General features: G+C 41.1%; 1 protein-coding gene and 1 non-coding gene across 2 annotated transcripts in view; one reads left to right on the top strand and one right to left on the bottom strand.

Moving 5' to 3' along the window:
- Positions 1-23,500, top strand: part of clasp1a (cytoplasmic linker associated protein 1a) — a 92,050-nt gene that overhangs the window by 12,896 nt on the left and 55,654 nt on the right. Inside the window, 6 exon segments of the mRNA XM_063887701.1 lie at positions 9,621-9,699; positions 10,191-10,294; positions 12,544-12,635; positions 12,928-13,003; positions 13,777-13,874; positions 15,929-15,999. Of these exon segments, the coding sequence (XP_063743771.1) occupies positions 9,621-9,699; positions 10,191-10,294; positions 12,544-12,635; positions 12,928-13,003; positions 13,777-13,874; positions 15,929-15,999 (520 nt within the window).
- Positions 9,101-9,227, bottom strand: LOC134867906 (U4atac minor spliceosomal RNA). Its single transcript, XR_010166212.1, has one exon. It is a non-coding gene; the product is annotated as a U4atac minor spliceosomal RNA (small nuclear RNA).

Genomic DNA, 23,500 nt, shown 5'->3' with positions numbered 1-23,500 from the left:
CTGATGCTACACAGTTGGTGTGTTTTCTCTGATTTGCTGTGTTTATGTATCTGCCCGTAACAAATGTGACTCAGCTTCCGCCACCAACCGTCCCGTGGTTACCGTCTGATAGGCCACACCTCTACCTCTAGGACACATTTAAAGTTGGTTGCTCAAAATGAAACAGACACAGAGTGAACCCACACTTTAATAAGACTATGACACTGCTTTATTCTTACTGACCTGCCACATTTTTACTGTAGTAATCCATATGGATGAACCACTATGCTATTGTCCCTTAACTTCTCTGTCCTTCTCCCCCTCCAATTCGTATCTGTTCTGCGTGCCTAATCTACTGAGAAATGTGCCTTCGCTGAAGTGCTTGTTTACTTCTGTTATCAGACAGAGCTAATGATAGGGCTGTGATTGCGCTTGGTGTGTGTCAAACTGTGTGTACGTATATGCACATGTGTGTTTCTCACCTCTAAGCATTATGCAGCCTGAGTGACATTCCCCACAGCTGTGTTGTGTTCAGGCATCAGGACAGTCTGCTGGATGTATGAAGTCAGGGAGCAGGGTTTGACTGTGTGTTTAGGCCGGTGAGTATTATTATCTTGCACAGGAGCTTTAGCACGAGTAGAGCACAATATCTACTAGTTTAGAATTTGTGAAGTTCACACAAACAATATTAAGAAGTGCATAGAAAGTGTTGCATTTGCGTACAGTCATCTTTTTCCCTCCGGAGTCTATGGAATGGACCCAGATGATTCTCATTACCCCATCAACAGATACTGTTTATGTGTTTATCAGGTGGTTTATGCATGGCAAATTAAAGGAGAGGAACCTAAATATATGGAATCTGGATGCACATGCAGGGCAGTGAATGCTCTGAGCTTGCAGATGATGGGAATCGTATGTTGAGGGTTCAGTCAACAGATCTCAGATCCTTTGCTCTCTGCTCACTGTTACAGTACAGCATCATGAGCTTCCCATCGTTGCACTTCTGAAACGCTCGTCAAACAAAACCAGAAGGAGCAGCTTCTATTGAGTATTAAGGTCTATGTGCTGCACGGTTATGGTTTTGGACCTCTGCTGCATGTCATCCCCCATCTCTCTCCTACTTCATGTCATATAGTCTTGGCTTTAATTTAGGGAAAAATTGGCCCAGAAAATAATTATATCAGTACAAACAGAAAGCTTTGTGAGTAAGTTTATTTTTTTTAACACCACCAGAAATGATATATTAAAAAAAGGTCTTAAATATATATATTTTTTCTACATATATGATAACACTGCGCCGTGCAATGGTGCAATAACAGAGTGGTGCAGGGATGAAGTATTCTGTAGGTCAGAAGTAAGCTTTGCATGGGTTCCAAAAAGCAATGCGATTTCTCCATAGGATTTTGGAATATTGTAAAAAATAAGATCTGAGGAAAACAGTTTGAAAAATGCACTTTTTGTTCAGCCGGATAATCTCCACATGTCTACTCTACTTTTATCCTTTTCGAAACATAAATCTAATCGCCAGAAGCAAAATGCTAACGTTATGCTATAAACGAACTACAGAGTACAGCAGGGTCGCAGGACTTCAACGTCACGCCAACTTAACATCTTTTCAACTGACTTTCGCACGCTTGCATATATTAACAACGCTTTTCCTTTTAGCCGCACTGAGTTTAACTGGAACTCATGGCTCTAGAACAGGGGCAAACAAACTTAGCGGGAGTGTTTACGTGTTCGGAGTAATGACGTACAACGTCCTCAACAACTTCTGTAGTCCTATTCAGCCACTTGTTAACAACCATCGTTTTCAGACGCGTGGGGGGGGGGGGGGGGGGGGGTCACTGCTGATGGATTTAATGTCGTGGAACAAAACGTGATCCCTCTCTTAATCTTGTGTCAACCACAGACCTTATTTCAAGCTATTTTCCCAAATCCTACGAAGAAATCTCACTGATTCTGAGACGAGGGAACTGGAAGTGGTAAAATGCTAACTCACTTCCAGGTTGTAGGACTCGTTCCTGCACCACTCTACTCTGAAGACCATTAGCTAGCTTGTTGTAGCAAAATATCCAACTGTTGTGATGCTTACTATAGAAACACACAAGGAGGATAAGGATAAGGTTGGCAAAGTCATCATGGGTAAATTTTAGCAATTGCATTAGAGAGCACAACAACGCCACTAATGTTTCCATAAATGATACAGTCCATTCCTCCAGCGTTATTCCACACACTTGAAGGTTTAACAAATGGTTTGGGAACAAAACTTTACGTAGACTCTGTTTGTTGGCTATTCTCCTGTTATTCATACTCATTAATCTTATATTGATCTATATCAAATATGAGAGAGAGAGAGAGAGATATTAGTATCAGTATCAGTAACAGTATGTCTGGAGGAGGATGCTCTCGTTTTCACTGCAGGTAGTCAAGCATGAAGAGCCGTCTCTGTGGGAAGTGAACGGGAAGCGCTGATGTGTTCATGTGTGCGTCTGTGTGCAACAAAGTCTTCTATGTGTGCTTCATTCATTTGAATCTGCTGTGCTGTGTGTCAGCGCTGTCGGCTGTGTACCATAATGAGTGTTTACTGTACACTCCATGCCTCAGGTTCTGCTGAGTCACTGTGCGGCCACTGCTGGCTAATCACACCTCAGGAATATGATAACGCTGTTGCTGCACTCCACATGCTGGCTGAAGACCAGAATTACACATCCCAGTTCCAACACACATCTGCAGTATGTTGACTGTGCATGCCAACACTCTTCTCTCCAGCAACAATGGCTGTATTGTCTGCCTGTCCTTGAGCAAGGTATCGATCGGTGCAGAAATGGGGCCTTAACCAGGAAATTCATTAGCATATTAGCACTTCCCGGCTCCCAGGTCCAACTTTTTTTGAGTTTTTGGTTAGATGGCTGAAATAATGTTATTAGACATGTCAGTAAAAAAGCAACTTGTAGATGTTGAAGATTTATGGGTCTTAAAACTGGCAGTTGGTAACAAGTGAGTAAAAGAGAACACTAAAGGTCTTCAAGCCAGACACTATCGCTTTACCTTAGTGGCGGTGACATGCAACTAGGGCTGCCCTCGACTAAAGATTTTTCTAGTCGACTAGTAGTCGTCAATTCGGATATGATTTATTATGATTTATGAAAAAAGAGTTTTCTTCTCCCAAATTGTTTCAGTATCAAAGGCTGATAAAGAACCTTATTATAACAGGATGGTACGTTGTGCTTCACACGTCACACACTACACAGGAAATGGATACAGCGACAAATATGCTCGTCAGCAAAAATCCCTCTGCCCTGATCCTGAAATGAAAGCTTGGATTGATAGTTTCTGAGCTCTGAATGATTTTATATTACAGGTTTATATATGTTGATACAAAGCTAGGCTACTGCCTGACCCACTGCTGCTGTTTTACTCCGAATCTGATTAGGAACACACCTTGTCGGGATAATAACGCTCCGTGTTTTGTTATGATGGCGTGGATACGGAGGCACCTTTTTTTTTTCACCTTTTGGGGCTCGTCCCTTACATGCTCAGAAGGATCTCACACTTTGGATATCCTGCCCGACAAAATAACTTAAGGACCAGGCACAGCTCTGAAAGAAGTCTGAGGGGGTTTCCAGGTGACATTGCACATGCAGCGTGCAGATGGAGCTTCTTTTCTTTTTTCGACTAATCAGCTAATGAGAAATTAGTCGATGAATATTTTTTTCGGCGAATAACGATTAGCCGACTTATCGGGGCAGCCCTACATGCAACAGTGATGCAATTCCTTTAAAGGTTAGCTATTTACATCCGATGGTTGCATTTACACTTCAACTATTATAACATTGCTGTATATATGTGGAGATTATCCAGCTGAACAAAAAAATGGAAACATTTTCACCTCTTACTTTCTGTTCTGTTCTAATGCTAAGCTATGCATTTGTCATTTGTGTTTGGCGCTGGAGAAGCAAGTCAATCCAATAGTTCATGCTTTTTGGATTCTGACATCTCCTTACTTAGCTCTGACTGTCGTATAAAATCGTATCAGATTTCTGAATTACTATTACAGATTATTTTTTAAAATGTACAGTATACTACATGATGAATCATTTTGGTTGGCCTTAACCCGTCAGCATGTCCTTACTCTGTTCATTTTAAAGAAGCTGCCACTATTTTCCACTGTGATCTGCAGCTCGTATTAGCTTTCCAGCTCCTCTGCAAACACAGGCACATGTCTCGTCTTGTGTGGTGGCTTAAAGAATGAGCTACTAACAAACGCACAGCAGGAAAAAGTCCACCTCTTCTGTCAGTTTGAAGGCTAAAGGTAGTTTACTGAATCACTGCAAACCGCTTAAAAGCATACCTGCAGGATTTATATCTGTTGCTGCAATTCTGCTGCCTACGAAAGTCAGGGTCGAGTTATTGGCTTGTGATTTACAGTTTTGATGTAATTTCAGTTGAAAATAGATACGGTCCAGACAAATCCTGATCTTTATGGAAGTGCCTGAGACATCAGAATCCAGTTAGTATTATGCGGCAGGAAGGAGGGCCAGGTATGCTGCATAATCATAAAGCATGCTGCAACAAACTACAGCCTGCTGTGCCTGTGTGGAGAGGCAGACTTTAAACTGTTCTGTGTACAGTTTCCTTGTTCACATATCTAAAGGCTTTCTGTTGTCTTTTTGCAAGCTTCATTTGCTGAACTGAGACTTTTTGTGTTGGTGATTGAGATGGTAGTGTGTGTGTGGATTCAGTCCCTGTGGAAAAGGACAGCATACCCAGCTGTTCTCTTCATTTTGGGGAAATCGCTGCCTTTCCCTTTCCATGTCTTTGTGTGTGAGTCTGTGCGTGGTGTTTCCACTGGTAATGAGATGACAGGCTGGACACCAGAGAGAAATCCTTGATTTAATTTAAAGCCTCCTCAACATCAGAGACAGATGGAGTGTTCCAGCCTCAACAGGCACATATGTTTTATTGAGCTGGGATTAATGTTCGTGGGTTGGTTTGATCAAAGGTTACCGCTCCTCAAGTCTTACGTCTGGTCGGTTCTGTAAACCATCAGTCATGTGTCATTTCTACTAGAAGTGGGAATCACCAGGTTCCACACGATACGGTACTATTGCGATTCTACGATATGCTTCGTATTGCCTTACGATAAATTGCTATATGGCGCATTTCTAAATTCTTTCGTCGTTGACCCCATCTTTTTTTTGACAAACTTCCTGCCAATCACACTGACTTTACCCATGGCCATGACATGCATGTAAAATAAGAACTGGATACAGCGTTGGAGGCGGGGCCTCGTTCATTCCTATGAGAGCTGCTCATTGGTTCATGAAGACAAAATGGCCTGAGATTATTGAGAGCAATATGTCACAAATTACCCATCATGCCTGGCTGTCGAGAGCATCGAGCATTCGCAGTTGAGTTTCTCCCTTAAGCCCCGCCCCCGATCTCCCTCTTCAGCTCAGTAGAATGAATGGAGAGAGAAAATAAATCTGGATTCAGCTTTTAGCCCATTTTAGAACTTTAAGGACCTAATGATTTAATAAGGGCTATAACAGGGTTCATACTGGGTAGTTAATCTGGTTTCAAAACAATGATCCACCGATTTACAGACGTCTCTTTCTGCGCCGGTGACGTCACAGACTGATACGGAAGTGGTAGTACCTGGAGTTTGGCCACTACCAATATTTTCCTCAAAGTCCGGAGCCATGGCTTGGGCCATGACCACACAAGAGAAAGCTCAGCACCATGTAGTGGATTGAAAAAGCAATTTTTACCAAGAGCTTTAATTTGGATTTGCAATATGAATAGTTTATGTAATAAAATGTTGATACTTGCTGTCCGTTTATCGATACAATATCGCCACGCAAAGTATCGCGATACTATGCTGTATCCATTATCCCCCCCACCCCTTATTTCTATTGTTGCAATGTTGGGGGAAATTGGCATATTCCCAATCATAAACAGAAGTAGTGAAACTTACTGTATTCCATGTACCGGTTGGTTTACGTACACATTAGCCTCTAACTAGAATAGAATAACTTTATTGATCCCAATTTGGGAAATGTTTTAGTTGCAGCAGAATGATTAAAAAATAAAAACAAGTCAATGTAATTACAATAAATAAAATAGCATTTCAAAAGAAAGTATATATAAACAAAATATAAAGCAGAATAGATTATGTACAATCAGTGTGAAGGTGTGGAATATTACGTAGAATAAATATAGAATCTACAGTATGGTTTAAGTCCAGACAAACAGTGACACAAAAAGCAGCAGGATGGCAGTCATTCTCAATGGAAACCTCCAAGATGTAACGGAGCAACAGGAAGCATGTAAACAGAGATGAGAAAAGTTGTTGATTCTTCACATTCAGACGACGCAGTACGAAACCAGCCCAGTCCGAGCTATTATGTAAATGAAGTGCTCTGTGATACATACCCAGCAGCTACAGATAAAGTCAAAGGCAAGATTCAGCCTGCCTGCCTCTCTGTCTGATCACATGGTAGCCTCAAGCCTAGAGACTGAGACATGTGTGCTGTAGCTATTGCTTGGATGTGGCTTGTTGCCTTGCAAATATTTTAACTGTTAAAAGAATCGATGAACTCGGTGAAACAGAGAACTATGTCTGCTTTTCCTTGCGTGTCCAGTTTGTCGATGTTATTTTAATCTGTACATGTCGAACATTACAACCCTCAATCATTGCATACTTCCATTGTCTGATTTGTTCTGGTTTCTGGATACATTTATTCATATTTAAATGTTGAATGGACAGTGATTATATAGCGCTGTATAACCCAGTCCTCAAGGGTGCTTTACATTCTACAATTCATCATTCACCCATTCACACCTTTTTATACAGAGCAGTGCCATTGGCTCAAGTAAGCTCACAACCACAAACATTCACACACCGTGGGCCAGCCAGTGTTTTGCCCAAGGATACACCGCCATGTTGACTGCGGGGTGTAACCCACAACCTTCCAATTGAAGGACGACCGCACTATAAGAGGAGAATTTTGAACTTGTATACATTGCAGCGTAAAGGTCATGTTCTTATTGCTAGCGGCACCCTCAGTGCTGTTCCATGTTGGAAACAGTCGCCTGTGATTTAAAACATGTACAGTACATGGCTTGAAAGTGAACAGGGGCCAACGTTTTAATTTCCATTTTACTGAGGCCTCCCTTTCTTTTATATATCTTTAAATCAGTACATTTCCAAAGGGATTATCATTGTGTTATGTCTTGCACAGGATAATAAATTGGGCTTTGTTAAGCACTTTGGTTCATTGACCTTGTTTGGTATAAAGGTCATTTATTCTATTCTGAGTAAAAGTACCTTCTGTTATGAGTAAAATGGCAGTAGAGTTGTTTTTAACATACACTACATAGAGTAAATAACCATTAAGCAAAAAAGAGTCAAATGTAAGCACACAATAGAGTAAAATGAACTCTAGAAATACAACTCGGAAAAAAGGAGTACATTTGACTCTATATACAGTAGGTTGGGTAGAGTAAAATGTTCTTCAATTTGAGAACATTTAATTAATTGTATCACAAGTCCACCTCAGAATTATATCATGGCTATATGATAATCAATGGAATTTCCAGCATCCGGTTTTCCATTTTTACTTTTTCACAGCTACATCTTGCATATTAGACATAACAAAACAACGAGAACATTTGTACTGTTGTTGCATTTTAAAGATGTTTATTTGCCAACATGTCCTGCTGTGAAGTCAACAATAAAAAAAAGCAAAGAAACACTTAGTGCCAGAGCCTCACATGTTTTGAAAAGGTCAGGTTATGAAAGCCTGTAAGCTGTGGGTGGGGAGTTCTTTATTAAAACACATGAGGAGCAGAAAGAGAGACTGTGTTTAGTTTCATTCCATCATGCAGGCCTGTCCTGCCTCAGGTTCTTGGTTTCTAGGCCACAGTTCTGGAGGTCATATTTAGTGTACACCATTTTTAATCTCATATGGTGAAGTAGTTGAAATATTTTTAGTATTGAGTATCTGCTGCTGATCTAGAGACAATATTACAGACAAGGGGAGTAGAAATGAAGAGAGAGTGTTGGTTTGGGGATTTGGGAAGAGATGTTGTGTGTGAGATTTGGGTCTGGAGCTTTGTGGGGGGTCGTTTGAGTGTATGTATGTGAGTGTGTGTGTTTTGGGGGATGTCCAGCTGTGGATGACAGCAATGAGGGAGTTTATCCATCGCACATGTGTGTCTTTTCTCTGAATCTAACATGTAAACACAGGGTGCAGTTGTTGCCATGGTCCCTTTGCAACTCAGCTCTCCTGAATTGAGAAAAGAAAGGCGGAGAATAGTGTTTACCTTCAGTTTTTTCACTAAGGTTAGACAGACCTCCTGCATTAATTCCACCCCAAGAAGAGCTAGATTTGAAGTCAAACTGAGTTTCAGTGTATTCACCCCCCTTGTTAAACTGTGCTGATCCCTCTTACCGCTCTCAGCCGGTCTTTGTTTGGGCCCTGTAATGAACATAACGACTGTGATTCCCTCCAGTTGGAGAACAAAGGGACTGATCTGAGCATTAGGCCTGTAAATACCACCAGCTTCTGCCTGCTGGGACGTTCCCTACCTGTTCTTCCAGTGGGAGATTTGAACAAGCAGGAACATAAATGTAAATGGACTTGAGGAGGAAGGCTCGGCACAGAGTAGAATAACATTCTTTGAGGAGTAATGACACAGCTCACCTGGAATGCTGTAAATCTGCTTTAATGTCAGGAAAAAATGAATCATTCACATAGCATAAAACTTGCTCAATATATAGTTTAATCTTTATTTAAAAAAAAATTCAAACACAGAGGTACAGTGAGAAATATAGAAACTAGATAGACCAAACATTCCCAGATGAAGGGGAAGTCCTAATATTTTTGTTAGAAAACAAAACTTTGAGTATTTTAGTTCCACCAGAATATATATGTTCCCTACAATCCTCAACTTATATCAACGGCATCAGTGAAGGGACTCTATCAATGTTTGCATGCTGTTAGAGGATTGCATTGCGTCGCTGTTCCTCTCGGTCAGTTCACTTCTCTAACACTAGGGGGCAGCATTGCCACTCTCTAACTTCTCATGGTTCCAGATTTATATTTACAATATTAGGGTTTCCAAAAATTGCACCATGTCCCGGACAGAAGCCCAGGTGATGCTTATGTGCTGATCTGGTGTTAGCAGGGCTGCTCTCACTATACGTTCATTGAGTAGCTCACTCACCCCCAGACAAGGATAGATGCTGGAATGTGGGCCGGTGCACTCACACCCATGTTTGGTCAGATGGTGTTCAGTCGTGGTGCAGGGCTCCACACGTATTTTATTCTCCTATCGTGTCCCAAATGTATCAACATGTGATGTTGTGAAGGTTGCAAGAGGCTAATGTCATCCATAAAGAAGCAGGAGCTCAGAAACGTCAACATGTTCTGTTACCCATAATCCTTTGCAAGAGAACATTTTCAAAACAGCCTTCAACACAAGATTTCCATGGCTGTAGCAAATGGTTATTGCCTGAAAGTGTGATTAAGAACAACACGTAGGAAATGAAAGAGATTAATGCGGTTTATTTTTGATCAAATGTTATTTAAAAAGCATTTAGATGTTTAAATGTGTTTTTATTATGTCTCCACCAGGTGGCTCTGCTCGGCTTGGACCTCCTATCTGCCTTAGTGACAAGGTTACAGGAGAAATTTAGGGCCCATGTGGGAACAGGTGAGAGTTTTTTCTGTGATATTGTGATAAATGATCATTACACAGTACCATGTTTGTGTTAATGTAGATAACTAACTAACTTAGAGGAACATTTAGAACCTCTGAAAGATTCAGAATCAGAAATACTTTATTTATCCCAAACAGGGGAAAAATAATGTTCAGCCAATGAATCACATTAATAGGAATAAAGTGAAATGTGGAGTTCAAAGGTCAAGATAAATTTGAATGTCACATTTTCTTTCAATTTTACCATTTGCAGATCTTTTGTGAAATCTCATCATTTTCTATTATGACTCTTTTGAGTGGAAGGCTGAAAGATTGGTGGGCCAAGGAACAATTTCCAATCATTCTGCTTATTTTTGTAATGTTTAAAAGTTATTATTTTTTTTACACAATTTTTGTAAATAGAATGCTTTGTTCGCATAAAGCACAAGGATAGGACACCCAGACATCTTTTCTAAATTCCTGTTTCCTCCTGCTCTTTCCCTCAGTTCTGCCCAGCCTTATCGATCGATTGGGAGATTCTAAAGACCAAGTGCGAGAACAAGACCAAACAGTGCTGCTAAAGATCATGGAGCAAGCTGCCAGCCCACAGGTACCAGCACACACTTACACCGGCCTTCCTTCAAGTGGCTCATCTAACCCATCTGTTTAGGATTGCAGCACACAGCCTGGAAATTCCAAGACTAAAGTTGATTTGCTGTGTATACAGTGGGGCAAAAAAGTATTTAGTCAGCCACCAATTGTGCAAGTTCTCCCATTTAAAAAGATGAGAGAGGCCTGTAATTTTTATCATAGGTACACCTCAACTATGAGAGACAAAATGAGAAAAAAAATCCAGAAATCACATTGTAAGATTTTTCATGAATTAATTGGTAAATTCCTCTGTAAAATAAGTATTTGGTCACCTACAAACAAGCAAGATTTCTGGCTCTCACAGACCTGTAACTTCTTCTTTAAGAGGCTCCTCTGTCCTCCACTCGTTACCTGTATTAATGGCACCTTTTTGAACTCGTTATCAGTATAAAAGACACCTGTCCACAACCTCAAACAGTCATACTCCAAACACCACTATGGCCAAGACCAAAGAGCTGTCAAAGGAGACCAGAGACAAAATTGTAGACCTGCACCAGGCTGGGAAAACTGAATCTGCAATAGGTAAGCAGCTTGGTGTGAAGAAATCAACTGTGGGAGCAATTATTAGAAAATGGAAGACATACAAGACCACTGCTAATCTCCCTCGATCTGGGGCTCCACGCAAGATCTCACCCCGTGGGGTCAAAATGATCACAAGAACGGTGAGCAAAAATCCCAGAACCACACGGGGGGACCTAGTGAATGACCTGCAGAGAGCTGGGACCAAAGTAACAGAGGCTACCATCAGTAACACACTACGCCGCCAGGGACTTCAATCCTGCAGTTCCAGACGTGTCCCCCTGCTTATGCCAGTACATGTCCAGGCCCGTCTGAAGTTTGCTAGAGGGCATTTGGATGATCCAGAAGAGGATTGGGAGAATGTCATATGGTCAGATGAAACCAAAATAGAACTTTTTGGTCAAAACTCAACTCGTCGTGTTTGGAGGAGAAAGAATGCAGAGTTGCATCCAAAGAACACCATACCTACTGTGAAGCATGGGGGTGGAAACATCATGCTTTGGGGCTGTTTTTCTGCAAAGGGACCAGGACGACTGATCCGTGTAAAGGAAAGAATGAATGGGGCCATGTATCGTGAGATTTTGAGTGAAAACCTCCTTCCATCAGCAAGGGCACTGAAGATGAAGCGTGGCTGGGTCTTTCAGCATGACAATGATCCCAAACACACCGCCAGGGCAACGAAGGAGTGGCTTCGTAAGAAGCATTTCAAGGTCCTGGAGTGGCCTTGCCAGTCTCCAGATCTCAACCGCATAGAAAATCTTTGGAGGGAGTTGAAAGTCCGTGTTGCCCAGCGACAGCCCCAAAACATCAGTGCTTTAGAGGAGATCTGCATGGAGGAATGGGCCAAAATACCAGCAACAGTGTGTGAAAACCTTGTGAAGACTTACAGAAAACGTTTGACCTCTGTCATTGCCAACAAAGGGTATATAACAAAGTATTGAGATGAACTTTTGTTATTGACCAAATACTTATTTTCCACAATCATTTGAAAATAAATTCTTTAAAAATCCTACAATGTGATTTCCTGGATTTTTTTTTTCTCATTTTGTCTCTCATAGTTGAGGTATACCTATGATAAAAATTACAGGCCTCTCTCATCTTTTTAAATGGGAGAACTTGCACAATTGGTGGCTGACTAAATACTTTTTTGCCCCACTGTATATATATATATATATATATATATATATATATACAGCCCCTGAAAAAATTAAGAGACCACTTCAGCATTATCATTTTCTCTTGTTATATTTCTTATAGTATTCTATAAACTAAATGTTGGAAATCAACAGACACTGGAATGGCTTCCATACATGTAGAGATTGAGATTTAAGAAACATGTGGAGTGGTCTCTTCATGCTTTCCAGAGCTGTATATACAGTATATTTAACCCTTTACCTTTAGTTGCTCTGATGTGTTTAGAGGAGAAAAACTGCTTAAACATGTTTGTTGCTCTTTTTAAGGGTCTGAATGTCTGCATTATTAAAAGAGCTGAGGTTTTACTTCCAATTTCTGAGAAAAACATGTCAAATGTATGCCATATCAAGTAGACCAAATAAATAGAGCAAATATGTAATTCATATTATTTATACCTTTGAATAGCCATTCATGTTGGACTGGTCCATTTCCTTTACTGTTTGTATTTTCACTCATCAATTGACTCATACATTGTTTTGGTGTGTGTTGTTATAGTATGTGTGGGACAGAATGCTGGGAGGCTTCAAACACAAGAACAACAGGACCAGAGAAGGAGTGTGCCTTTGTCTCATTGCCACACTGAGCACGTGAGTCAAACCCTTCTCTCATTCCACGCACACTGCCATACAGAGGAGACCTCTTTTCATACATATTTATCATGTGGATGATACACATATTCTTGTACAGTTTAATGGATACATGCACTTTATGAAATACAACATCTTTAGCTAGGCAGACATTTCACTTCAAAACTGCCTTTTTTAAATTACATTTTAAATGATGCTCAGCTTGAATTCCTTTCACTACCCTGTCCTGTAGGTGCTGTATAACTCCTTTTATCTGTTCATTGGGCTAATTGATATCATTCTTCTCTACCAGATATGGAGCTCAAGGCCTGACCCTCAGTAAGATTGTTCCCCACATATGTAACCTGTTGGGGGACCCCACAAGTCAGGTATGCACAGTCATGCTTTCCCCCGAATCTGCTTTACCACCTTAGTGACATTTATTTCATTCTTGTGTTATAAAGGGGCTAAAGTAAAAACATCAACACATTTATCAAGGGAAAAACAACCATAGCACCCTGTCTCGCACATTCTCGTAGGATGTTCTAAAACTGTGCCACATTAACAGGGCTCCGATTCTTAACTCACACGTACAAATAAAGCTCTGCAGGCGCTGATTTCTTTGCCTTCCTTTTGCTGATTTATTTTCTTTTTCCACAAAATTAGACAAACAAATAAACAAAAACTTTAAGTGTAACGTGAGGTCACTGTACCGATTCCTTGTTTCCAAGGCTCAGTCCCACCCCTTCCTTATATAACCGCTGGTCACAATAAATCCAAATTATTCTTAGAATATTTAACTTAATACAAGTTCATAAATCCAGAGAATATATTAAAAGCTACATTAATTAGAACATATTTAATTCATAATCAACACAACAAATGTCTTTAAGATCCCACTGCTTACGTATTCTTCAAATGTAAGATTTGGATGCTTATATAAAATGTAATGTCATCACTACACGATAGATGAAATAAACAGATTGATTGCTATTGGATTATGAAAATAGTGGTTGAAACCGATCAGGAAGAAGAAGGATGCATGTATAAAGTACTGTACATATAGTCTATGGTAAGAACGAAGACTCAGGTGCAAAATAAAGAAAAATATTTACAAAAAACATGATAAGTTAAAGATTTCTGGTATTGTTGTGGGTTTCAGGTGCGTGACGGAGCGATGAGCTGCTTGGTGGAGATCTACAGACATGTGGGGGAGAGGGTGAGGATGGATCTCAGCAAAAAGGGCCTGCCACAGTCACGGTACGACCACAGGAAGCTGAGCCCCCCTCAATCCTCTTCTTCTTGTTCTTCTTGTTCTTCTTGTTCTTCTTGTTCTTCTTGTTCTTCTTGTTCTTCTTCTTCTTGTTCTTGTTCTTCTTGTTTTTCTTCTTTTCTTCTTCTTTTCTGCTTGGCCTCCTACCTTTCTCACTTATTCCTACTAATACACATGAACAGCAGGCTCCAGCACTGTAGCACGCCCACTAGTGGCATAATTAGGCATTGCAGTGAGAACACAGACCTACTGTCCCTGGGGAGACTTACAATCATATATAGCAAAAAAACTAAAAATATTTGGACGCTTGTATCTAAACCATGGTAACCAAACGTTAACCAAAGTTAAACCAAACCAAACTAAGTTCTAAGTTAGCAAAATCAATGAAATACAGGTAAATTATGCTCGATAAACAAAACAAACAGCCCACATCGCAGCTCTCTGTAGGGTTTCATTTATATTGTAACATGAACTGTTAGCAGCTCATTCCTCAGCTCATTTTGTTTATCAACTAAGATTTGTTCGAAACATTTTGAACTTTAATTGAATGAACTGATAAAAAAACAGTTAGTTTAGTTAGTTCGGACACCCCTGTGCTAAACGGATAGTTTGGATGTTTAATGTGCAATTGTATTAGTAACCTATCCACAGTCAGACTAATATATGGATGCAACGGCAGGAAGTGACTGGAGGAGCAGCAGGAAGCTAATGCTGGGGACAACAACAACAAACAAAACAACAAACCCCTATTGTGGTCACCTAAGAAACCTGTGTCAGTTTAGGTGTTACGCTACATTGGGAGTATTCTCACCTCTTTGCCTTCCTGTCAGACAGCCTTTTTTCACAGAGAACCGAAGCCTTTATCTGTGCTTCAGAAAGCTGTTGCTCTACCACTGCCTCTCTCTGCTAGTTTGTGTTATTGTGGGAATTTGGTTGCCTCAAACGCATCTATGGGGTCTGGTGGTTAGTTGTGAAAATATTGTTATTATAGTGTACACAGAGACTGATATTGATTTTTTTCAAGTGTCTAAAATGGATTTAGCTGCTGACCCCTTTCACATCAGTACATTACCTTCCAGCTGGTTTCCTGTCTGCTTCCCCAAACTCCCCTCAACTGTGCTTAATCACAGATTCTATTAAATATATGTTATTATTGCTGTGTTTCTTCAAAATGGCTAAAAAGACGTTTTTCGGTCAGATTTGGATCACTTCATCTGAAATCTGTGGCTTTGTAAACTATAAGTTCAGCATTTTGAAAGTGTCGTGGTTACGGGGGGTGGGGGCTGCATTTAGTGTTGCAGATATAAGAGAAGTTCTTTCTTTTGCTTGTAGAGCACATAAAAAAGGCACACTATTCAATACTTTTCTTATTACACGTGTAAATACTTTTACTGGTACAGGATTTTGAAAGAAACATGCCCCATGTGCAGCTCCATGGTGACCGTTCAGAAACAGTTACTGAGGTGAAGTTATTTCTGTTTCACTTCCCTATCATCCAGGTGATTTCACACAGCCTTGGGTAGGGATGATTGAGATTCCTATCTGTACCCTGGCTAACCATGTTAAATGTCTTTGATATATTTGAAACATACTCCTGGCATAACCCTCCAGCCACTAAATCTGATTTATAGTCCTCCTGCTCTTCAGCAACACAGCTACATAATCTGTTGCTGGGGCGACAGAATGTCACAGGTCAGGTTTGGATTTCTTTTAATCACATGTAGAGACTTTTGTTATGTTATTGTATTATCTCTTACCTTTTGGTACTGTTTTATTCCAACACTATACATGCATTCCACCAGCAACCCCCTCTGGCCGTTGTGCCAGTTTGTCATGTGTGTGGCAGCTTTGTACACCGTCTATTTTGGTCCTGCCCTTCCCCTGCTGCACAGAGGGGGAGTGAGCACATAGGAAGTGATGGATGGTGCAGGGCAGGGTCCTTTACCACAAACTATCATTCTCCCTGCTCTCTACTTTGCCTTTACTCTCCTTTTATTTTGTATCCTCTTTAAATACTCATCACTCCCTCCTTTTTTTCCAGGTTGAATGTAATCTTCAGCAAATTTGATGAAGTCCAAAGATCCGGGAACATGATGCCATCGGCTGGCTCAGGTCAGTTCTTCTTCATTTTCCTAGGTGTGCTGGCCTTTTCATGAGACTCCATCAATAAAGTATAGCTACAGTTTAAAATCAATCTGGTTATAACAAGTCATTAAGAAACATTTGCTGAGCTGTGGGATGTGTTTATGAGCCTGCTGCTCTATCCACTCTTCCCATGCATCATTATGTGTGTTACTCTCCTCCCTGCTGACCCCCAGCTCTGTGGGAAATGGAAAAGATGCACAGTGCATGTCAGGGCTATTGTAGTCTCACTATAGCGTTGTCTGACCTGAGGACAGCTTGTTGACCTGCAGCGGCTCGGTGGTTGTTATTCAGTGCAGGAGAAATATGAAAGTGTCTGACAGCAGAGCTTTTTTCTTGATGCATTATGTCGCCAGCTCTCATTGTCTCAACAATATCAATGTCTAGTACGTACTTCTCCCCTGTATCGCCAGTGGTGTGTTGACTTGTTTTCCGTGTTGTGTGTGTGTGTGGCTGTGTGTGGAGGAAGACAGGGTTTTACAGAGCAGACAGACAGCCTGCTGCTAGAGATGAGATTTATCCACAGGAGGGGAGCTCACACTGGAGCTTCACATGTCCCTCTGTGGAGCTAAAGACCAAAACAGGCTTCCAGAGGCTTCTCTCCCAAATGTATCGATATACCAAAATAGACAAAGCACAAACATTAAAGGGAACATTAAAACTAAAATGTCCTTTTAAAACAGTTTTTCTCAACATCGTCAGGCCTCAGGACCAACTTTTTTCCTCCGTCAATAAATTGCTTTGAACCACATACATTTATTTCACCAAAAATAGTGCCGTAATATATATATATATATATATATATATATATATAATATTTATATAACAGTGCATACATTTTCAGTATATGTCCACGGGAACAAACCCACATCCTCAACATTGTTAGTGCCATGCTAGGCAGATTATATCCCTTCACAGAACTACAGTATGCTTTTTAAACTGGTGATGGTCATCACGTTTCTAGAATCAAAATGTAACTGTGTAAAAGAAAAAGGCACATTTGTCTTGTATGAAATAAAAAGGGAGACTTGTAGCCAATCCTGCAAACTCACCACATGTGAAAAAGGTGAAAACCCAACCCCTGTAGGAGGGTCTGGGGCCACCTAGAGACTAAAATGGATATCACAGCCTGGGCCTGTTGTGCCCTAGCAGTGAGCTACTTAAATGCTTGAAATTAAACAAGACACATGGGAACCTTAAATAAAGAGGCAGATGTAGTGCCCTCTTCTGTTGTGACCTCTGTGCAGGTGGAGCTGGTTTGACCCCTTTACTGCTGACTATGTCTCATTACTGCTAACTGCATCCACACTGGGTTTGCAGAGGCAGCAGCTGAGCAGGAGAAAATAGCCAATGTTTCTAACACCTTAAGCCATGGTTGTCCAAACTTTTTTCACCGAGGGCCATATACAGAAAAATATACGGAGAGCTGGGCCACTTATAGAGGTGAACATTGCCTCATAAGATAAGTTATAAGTTAGCAAAACAAATCAAATGTAGGTGAATAATGCGCGATACTTGAAAACGCTTTCAGAAAAAACAGCCTACATCTCGTCTCTCTTTAGGGTTTCATTTATTTTGTTGGCAGCTCATTCCTTAAAACAGAAGCCTCAGAATACTGATAATAAGAGTAAATATGAAGGTTACATTAAAGCTGGTTATAGAAATAAGTTATTGGTATATTTTTTATCCACTAAGATTTGTTAGAAACAGTTTTAAATTCTAAATGACTGAATGTATTTGAAAATTGGGCTCATTAATTTATTTGAACATATATATTTGGGAAGTACAATATAAGAGAAGCAAAAGTTCAATTGGTGGGCCATATTGCATTATACTTTTAGAATTTGCAGAGGGCCGATTCAAAATGGCCTGCGGGCCACATTTGGCCCCCGGACCGTGGTTTGGACACCCCTGCCTTAAGCTATCACTCCTAACACATGTGGAGTTCAACTGCTACTACAACTTAATGAATCATGCCATTCACACTTACTGAGGAACATGCAGGAGTGCTTTCCGACGCTCTTGTGTCAGATGATATATTAGCTGTTAAAGTTCTCAGACTTTCTGTGGCACACAACAGAAAGTCACTACCTATTTGACAACCGATGAATCATTAAAGTAATTGTTCATGCAAAAATGTCAGTGGGCTGTTTTCAGCCTCTCAAATATGGAGGCTTTTTTTCTTTTTTCCATGTAATAATTATGTTAAAGTGTGTTGTGGACTAACAGGAGAAGATGTTTAAAGATGTCACCTTGAACTCTGAGAAACAGGGATGGATACTTTTCAGTATTTTCTGTAATTCACCAGAATTTTTCTTTGAGTCTACAAGAAAAGTCCAAGAATGTGCTCCTGGGTAGAGTCCGTCTATTGATTTATTTAAGATATTGACTATTGGAATCTTGTAGGTGATATGGCTGGACATGTTATTTGACGTAAAACATGCTGTTAGGACGAATAGGCAAACATGACTCATGTTGGCAGTTATCGCATCCATCACACTCAGCTGCTTGGCTCCTGAATGGCTCCACTTCTCATCCACAGCTGCTCTGATAATGACTTTGTGGCTGACGACTCATTTCAGTTTAAATACATTTGCCTCAGAGCTGAGAAGAATGTCTGCTGTAATGTGGCTGCGCTGTGAGACATTTCCAAAGCAAACTCTGTGTCTAGCTGACAGAGGAGGAGTAACCCCCAGCATAAAGCAACTTCTACTGACGTCATTATCTGAAACTTTGAATGTTTGTCATCATATTTAATGATGTAAACAACAACAAAAAAATATAGAAATCTTAAAAATATATATTTTTCAGTTTAAAGATGCCCTATCTCCCTCTCCTTTAGTGTGCTACAGCTTTGTGTACATGTAAATGGTCTGCAAAGGCTAAAATCCCTGTGTTCCCTCCAGAGGGAGTTCAAACAGCTCAGAGTCACGGTAGTCACGGTAACTCTTCAATGTGTGCAGTTTGACCGCAGTGAAATTTCAAAGCATTTCATTAAATAAAACATGTCGTGAATTTTAGAAATGGTTACATCCATTCCATCAATTGTTGACTGTTGGACTCCCTATGGTAAATGGACTCTCCTTATATAGAGCTTCATCCAGTCTTTCCAATCCAGTCGACCCCTCCTTTACGTACTTCAAGTCATTCACCCATTCACCAATTCACACCCATTGTCAGGTTCCGAGGGAGATTAACAGACCCCACACAGAATAAGGAAGAAGGAATACTAAGCAACAAAAAGCGAGCTTTTATTTACAAAAGCTGTTACAAGAATATAAAGCTGGGGAAGCAGGCAAAGTACAACAAAAAGGAAAAGTATGGAAAACAGAACAATAACAAAACAGAGGGACGCAGGAGGACAAAGGAGGGCAGACAAGGGACATCCAAGGCATGATACAGGCAAAAGCGACGACGAACTGACAAGGAACACAAGGGAAAGCAGGACTAAATACACAGGGTCCAATCACAAGACAAGACACAGCTGGGGAGGGTAGGAAAAGGCAATCAGACAGGAAACTAAACACAGAAACTAAGACCGTGACACCCATTTATACACAGCAGTGCACCTTGCTCTAGGGAACTCTCATTTATACACATTCACACTCTGTTGGCCATCGGGAGCAACTTGGGGTTCAGTATCTTTCCCAAGGATACATCCACATGTTGACTGCTGGGGCTTGGATTCAACCCACAACCTTCTCGTTGAAAGCGGCCACACTCCCTCGTAGCCACAGCCGCCCTAACTATAGCGTGGTCTGACCTGAGGACAGCTGGTTGATGTGAGATATCTGAGAAATAAGTATCTGACGGCAGAGCTTTTTTCATGATGAGTTGAGTCGCCAGCTTTCATTTTGTCCATGATACCAGTAAAACAAGAGAAGATCATAATGTGCTGTATGTGCACAGATCTTCTTATGTGAAGGATGTAGTGCTGTCACACAGGCAGGGAGGGGGAGCATTAGGGGTAGGGGAGAGAGCAGAGGGATTTTAGAGGGAAAGATAGAAGAGAGGGAGTGGGGGACGGAGAGCAAAACAAAGCAGCCATTTCTGTTGCAGCCCTGAGAGGTAAACAGTGGGCGAGAGACACAGGGCAGAGACTGTAGAGCCGCAGAGAGAGAGAGAGCTATCAGCTGAGCAGCAGCACTCCTCCCTGGCTTCTGAGGGAGACTTTGCACCATGACAGCTGGAGAAGGTAAGACTGGAAATAGAACAAGTTTCCTCTACGCTGAGGTCCCTCACATGTATGTAATACAGAGTGTAATGGCTCAGAGATTCCCCCCCCCCCCCAGTGGTTTGTTTGTTGCATGTGGAGGGGTGACGCAGTACTGATGGTGAAAGAGAAATGTCACTTTTATGTAATCTTCTTTATGTACAGTTTGTTATTTTCTGCTGCTAACTGAATTTGGACTTTTGCTACGTCATACAGCAGTGTGTGAGGAGGCTCCTTCTGTCCCCTCATTCATGTCTCTAGTGATGTCTCTCTCCTGCGTGGGTTTGGTATCGCAAGACTCTGATGTTGTATTTCTTGGCTTAATTATCTGCTGTGGAAAAAATGAGAGCCTCAAGTGATGGCATCTCACGTCTCACAAATTCATTTTAATGTTTATTTGTGAACTTATTATAGTTTTCACAATTTTTATTTTAGCAGATCTGTTTTACATTTGCAACGTGTTTTTGTGAGTTTGCAAATGTTATTAAGGCATATGTGGAAGCTCTTTTACGTTTACAAATGACTAATTGCACACAGATATTATTGAGACAAATCTAACCCTATACATTTTCTACCTGGCCTCTGAACAGTTGGCTCTTCCCCGCTGAATTAGTTGTATTTGTCAGCATTTAGGACTACTCTCACAAATGAACTGCTCTCATCATAAGCCTCTTAGTGTAATGCCATACAAACCCCAAAAGTGCACAGATCTGTATTTGTACAGCTCACGTGTTGTATTATTTAATTCACTCATACAGACCACCTATTATTCATGCTAGTGTCAGTAGCATAGAACAAAATGAAACAGTTACACAAATAAATGTTATATTTTCAAATAACCTTGAAGAATTGCACGTTTTCCTCCTCAACAAAATGGTGTGTGGAGTCTGAAAGAGATGAATGTACCCCTGAGTGGTGAATTCTATGGCCAAAGATCGACTAATATAAATGACTAATATTTGTTATCATCATGCACACATTAATGAAAGGATTATGTTGCTTTATCGCTTAATGGGTTGTAAAATGTCAGCAAATATTGAAAAGACATATCCCAAGTATCCACGGTGATATGGATGTTTTTTTCACCAACAGAAAAAAAAGATCAAAAAACAGGATTATTTTCTCATTTTGAAAACCAGCGACATGTTTAAAATAGTTTCCAAATTGTTATATATTTTGGAAAGATTGCATTGTCTTCCCTTTTTCTCTTAGAAATGCAATATCTTTGGACTTTGTGTTGAGGAAAAGGATTAGTTTTCTACTGATGCAGCTATTAATGATGGTAAAATGGCTGTTGCTGTTAAATATAATACACCATACTCAGGAGTGGCAGTGCTCTACATTTGTTGTGTCACGATCTGTCTGTTGGTCTGGGTTTCTGAGATCCTCGTTGAATTTGGATGTGGTCTCTAGGGAGAGAGTTCCGATCTGTTTATTCTCATGGCCTTGAAATAAAGGTATTTTCAGTTAAACCCTGTGTTCTTCCTGCATTTGGGTCCTGCCTGCTTCGTTCCTCCTGACAAATTCTTAATCGGCTCACGGTTGCATCTGTAGTTCCCCAAAAATAGTTCATGATTCTGTAACACTTTTTATGTCTGGATGTGAGGCTACTGATAAGCTGTCGGTGAGTGTTGTCAGAGTTCCTGTGGGTCAGTCTGGTTCTGCATGGAACCATTTATAGCAGATCAATGCATAATGCATACTGAAGCTCCACACATAGTAGCAGTATGTATAACAACAGAGTGGACGGCCGCGGTTTGTCGTCATAAGGGAACATCAGCCAGTAGCGTCTCACTTTTTTCATCACAGAACGTCTTTGTAATTGCGGTAATCCCAGAGGCTTTGTGTGTGAGAGCTACTTTCAGCTTCCTGAATTTCTGATGCTCATTGTGGACTGTTCTCCAGTTCTGTGAGAGGAGCTGATCTGCAGGTCAACTTCACTCTCAGCGATTTGCTAATGTAAGATGAGCAGATAATTCTGTGGAAAAAGCTGCTGAGTTGACTTGGCTGTTATTTCATCTTCCTGGCACTAACTGGATTATTTCTGAAGTGGAACACCCCTCCAGCCACGTTATGATAAGATACTTTTTTCATGTCCGGGGCATCACTAACGGGACGTGTATAAAAAGAGAAGCATACTTCCTCCAGCTCTGAAGGTGGAAATGAGTTCCCAGGATTATTGGATGTCAAAACCCGATTCACATTTCAGCTACTGTCGTGGGTTCAGGAAGATGCCACTGTCTCTGTGTGTGTGCAAGCAAGTGTGTGTTATATAATGCACCATGTATGAAAAAGTGATCACTAGTGGGGGCTGAATGCTTTTTCTCATAAATCCCTTTGATCATCTCACACACACACACACACACACACACACACACACACACACACACACACACACACACACACACACACACACACACACACACACACACACACACACACACACACACACACACACACACAGAAAACGAGTGCCCTGCTCTGCAGAGAGATTAACGTGTTTTCTTCTGCGTATGGATTGTGTGCGTGGGGGTGTATCTGCTGCTATTGGCTAACGCTGTGTTGAAGAAAGAGCTTTTCTATTCTATGTTTTTTTAAATTTGGAATGCAGTCAGATGTTTTTTAAGAGTGAATAAATAGAAAGCCTTGGTATTTGTTTGTTCTCCTCGTGAAAACGTGAGGGAGAGATGGAGGGAGAGTATAAACCTGTCTCACTCTGCTCTCTGCAGTGATCTGAGAGCAGCCCCTCTGTGCTTGGGGGGTGAGGGGTGAAGGGGGCCTTTGAGGGGCACAATGAGGGGCTGCTATAGCTGTGGCTTCTCTGCAGGGTCATCTCTGCCAACTGCAGCCTCAGTGAGAGAGGGCTGAACACTGAGGGTCCACAACACTGGTTCTGGATAGCTGGTTCTGGATAGCCTGGCAAACCAGACCGACATCAAGATGTAGGTCTGGGCACACACAATTGGCAGGGCTCAATCCGAGGGGCGGGATAAACGGTTGTCTATCAAATTCCCTCTGCACGCAATAGAATACCGCTACAACTAATCAGAGCAACGAAGAAGGTGACGTAGTCAGAGCGACGGGAAAGAGTCCATGGGCAAGTGTTCCGCGTATGGTGTGTTGTGTATGGTGCCGATTCGAAAGACTGCTATTCGCCAGCAGCAGCCATCTTCTTTATTTACATGTAGCAGAGACCGGCAGGGACTACAAGCTGAACGGTCGCAACTCTGTCATCATTACGTTAAGCCCGCCCACCGA

The sequence above is a fragment of the Eleginops maclovinus genome, chromosome 7 (assembly GCF_036324505.1).
Source record: "Eleginops maclovinus isolate JMC-PN-2008 ecotype Puerto Natales chromosome 7, JC_Emac_rtc_rv5, whole genome shotgun sequence".
Lineage (NCBI taxonomy): Eukaryota > Metazoa > Chordata > Actinopteri > Perciformes > Eleginopidae > Eleginops > Eleginops maclovinus.
The sequence above is the reverse complement of the archived record's forward strand: the minus strand, read 5'-3'. Positions and strand labels throughout refer to the sequence as shown.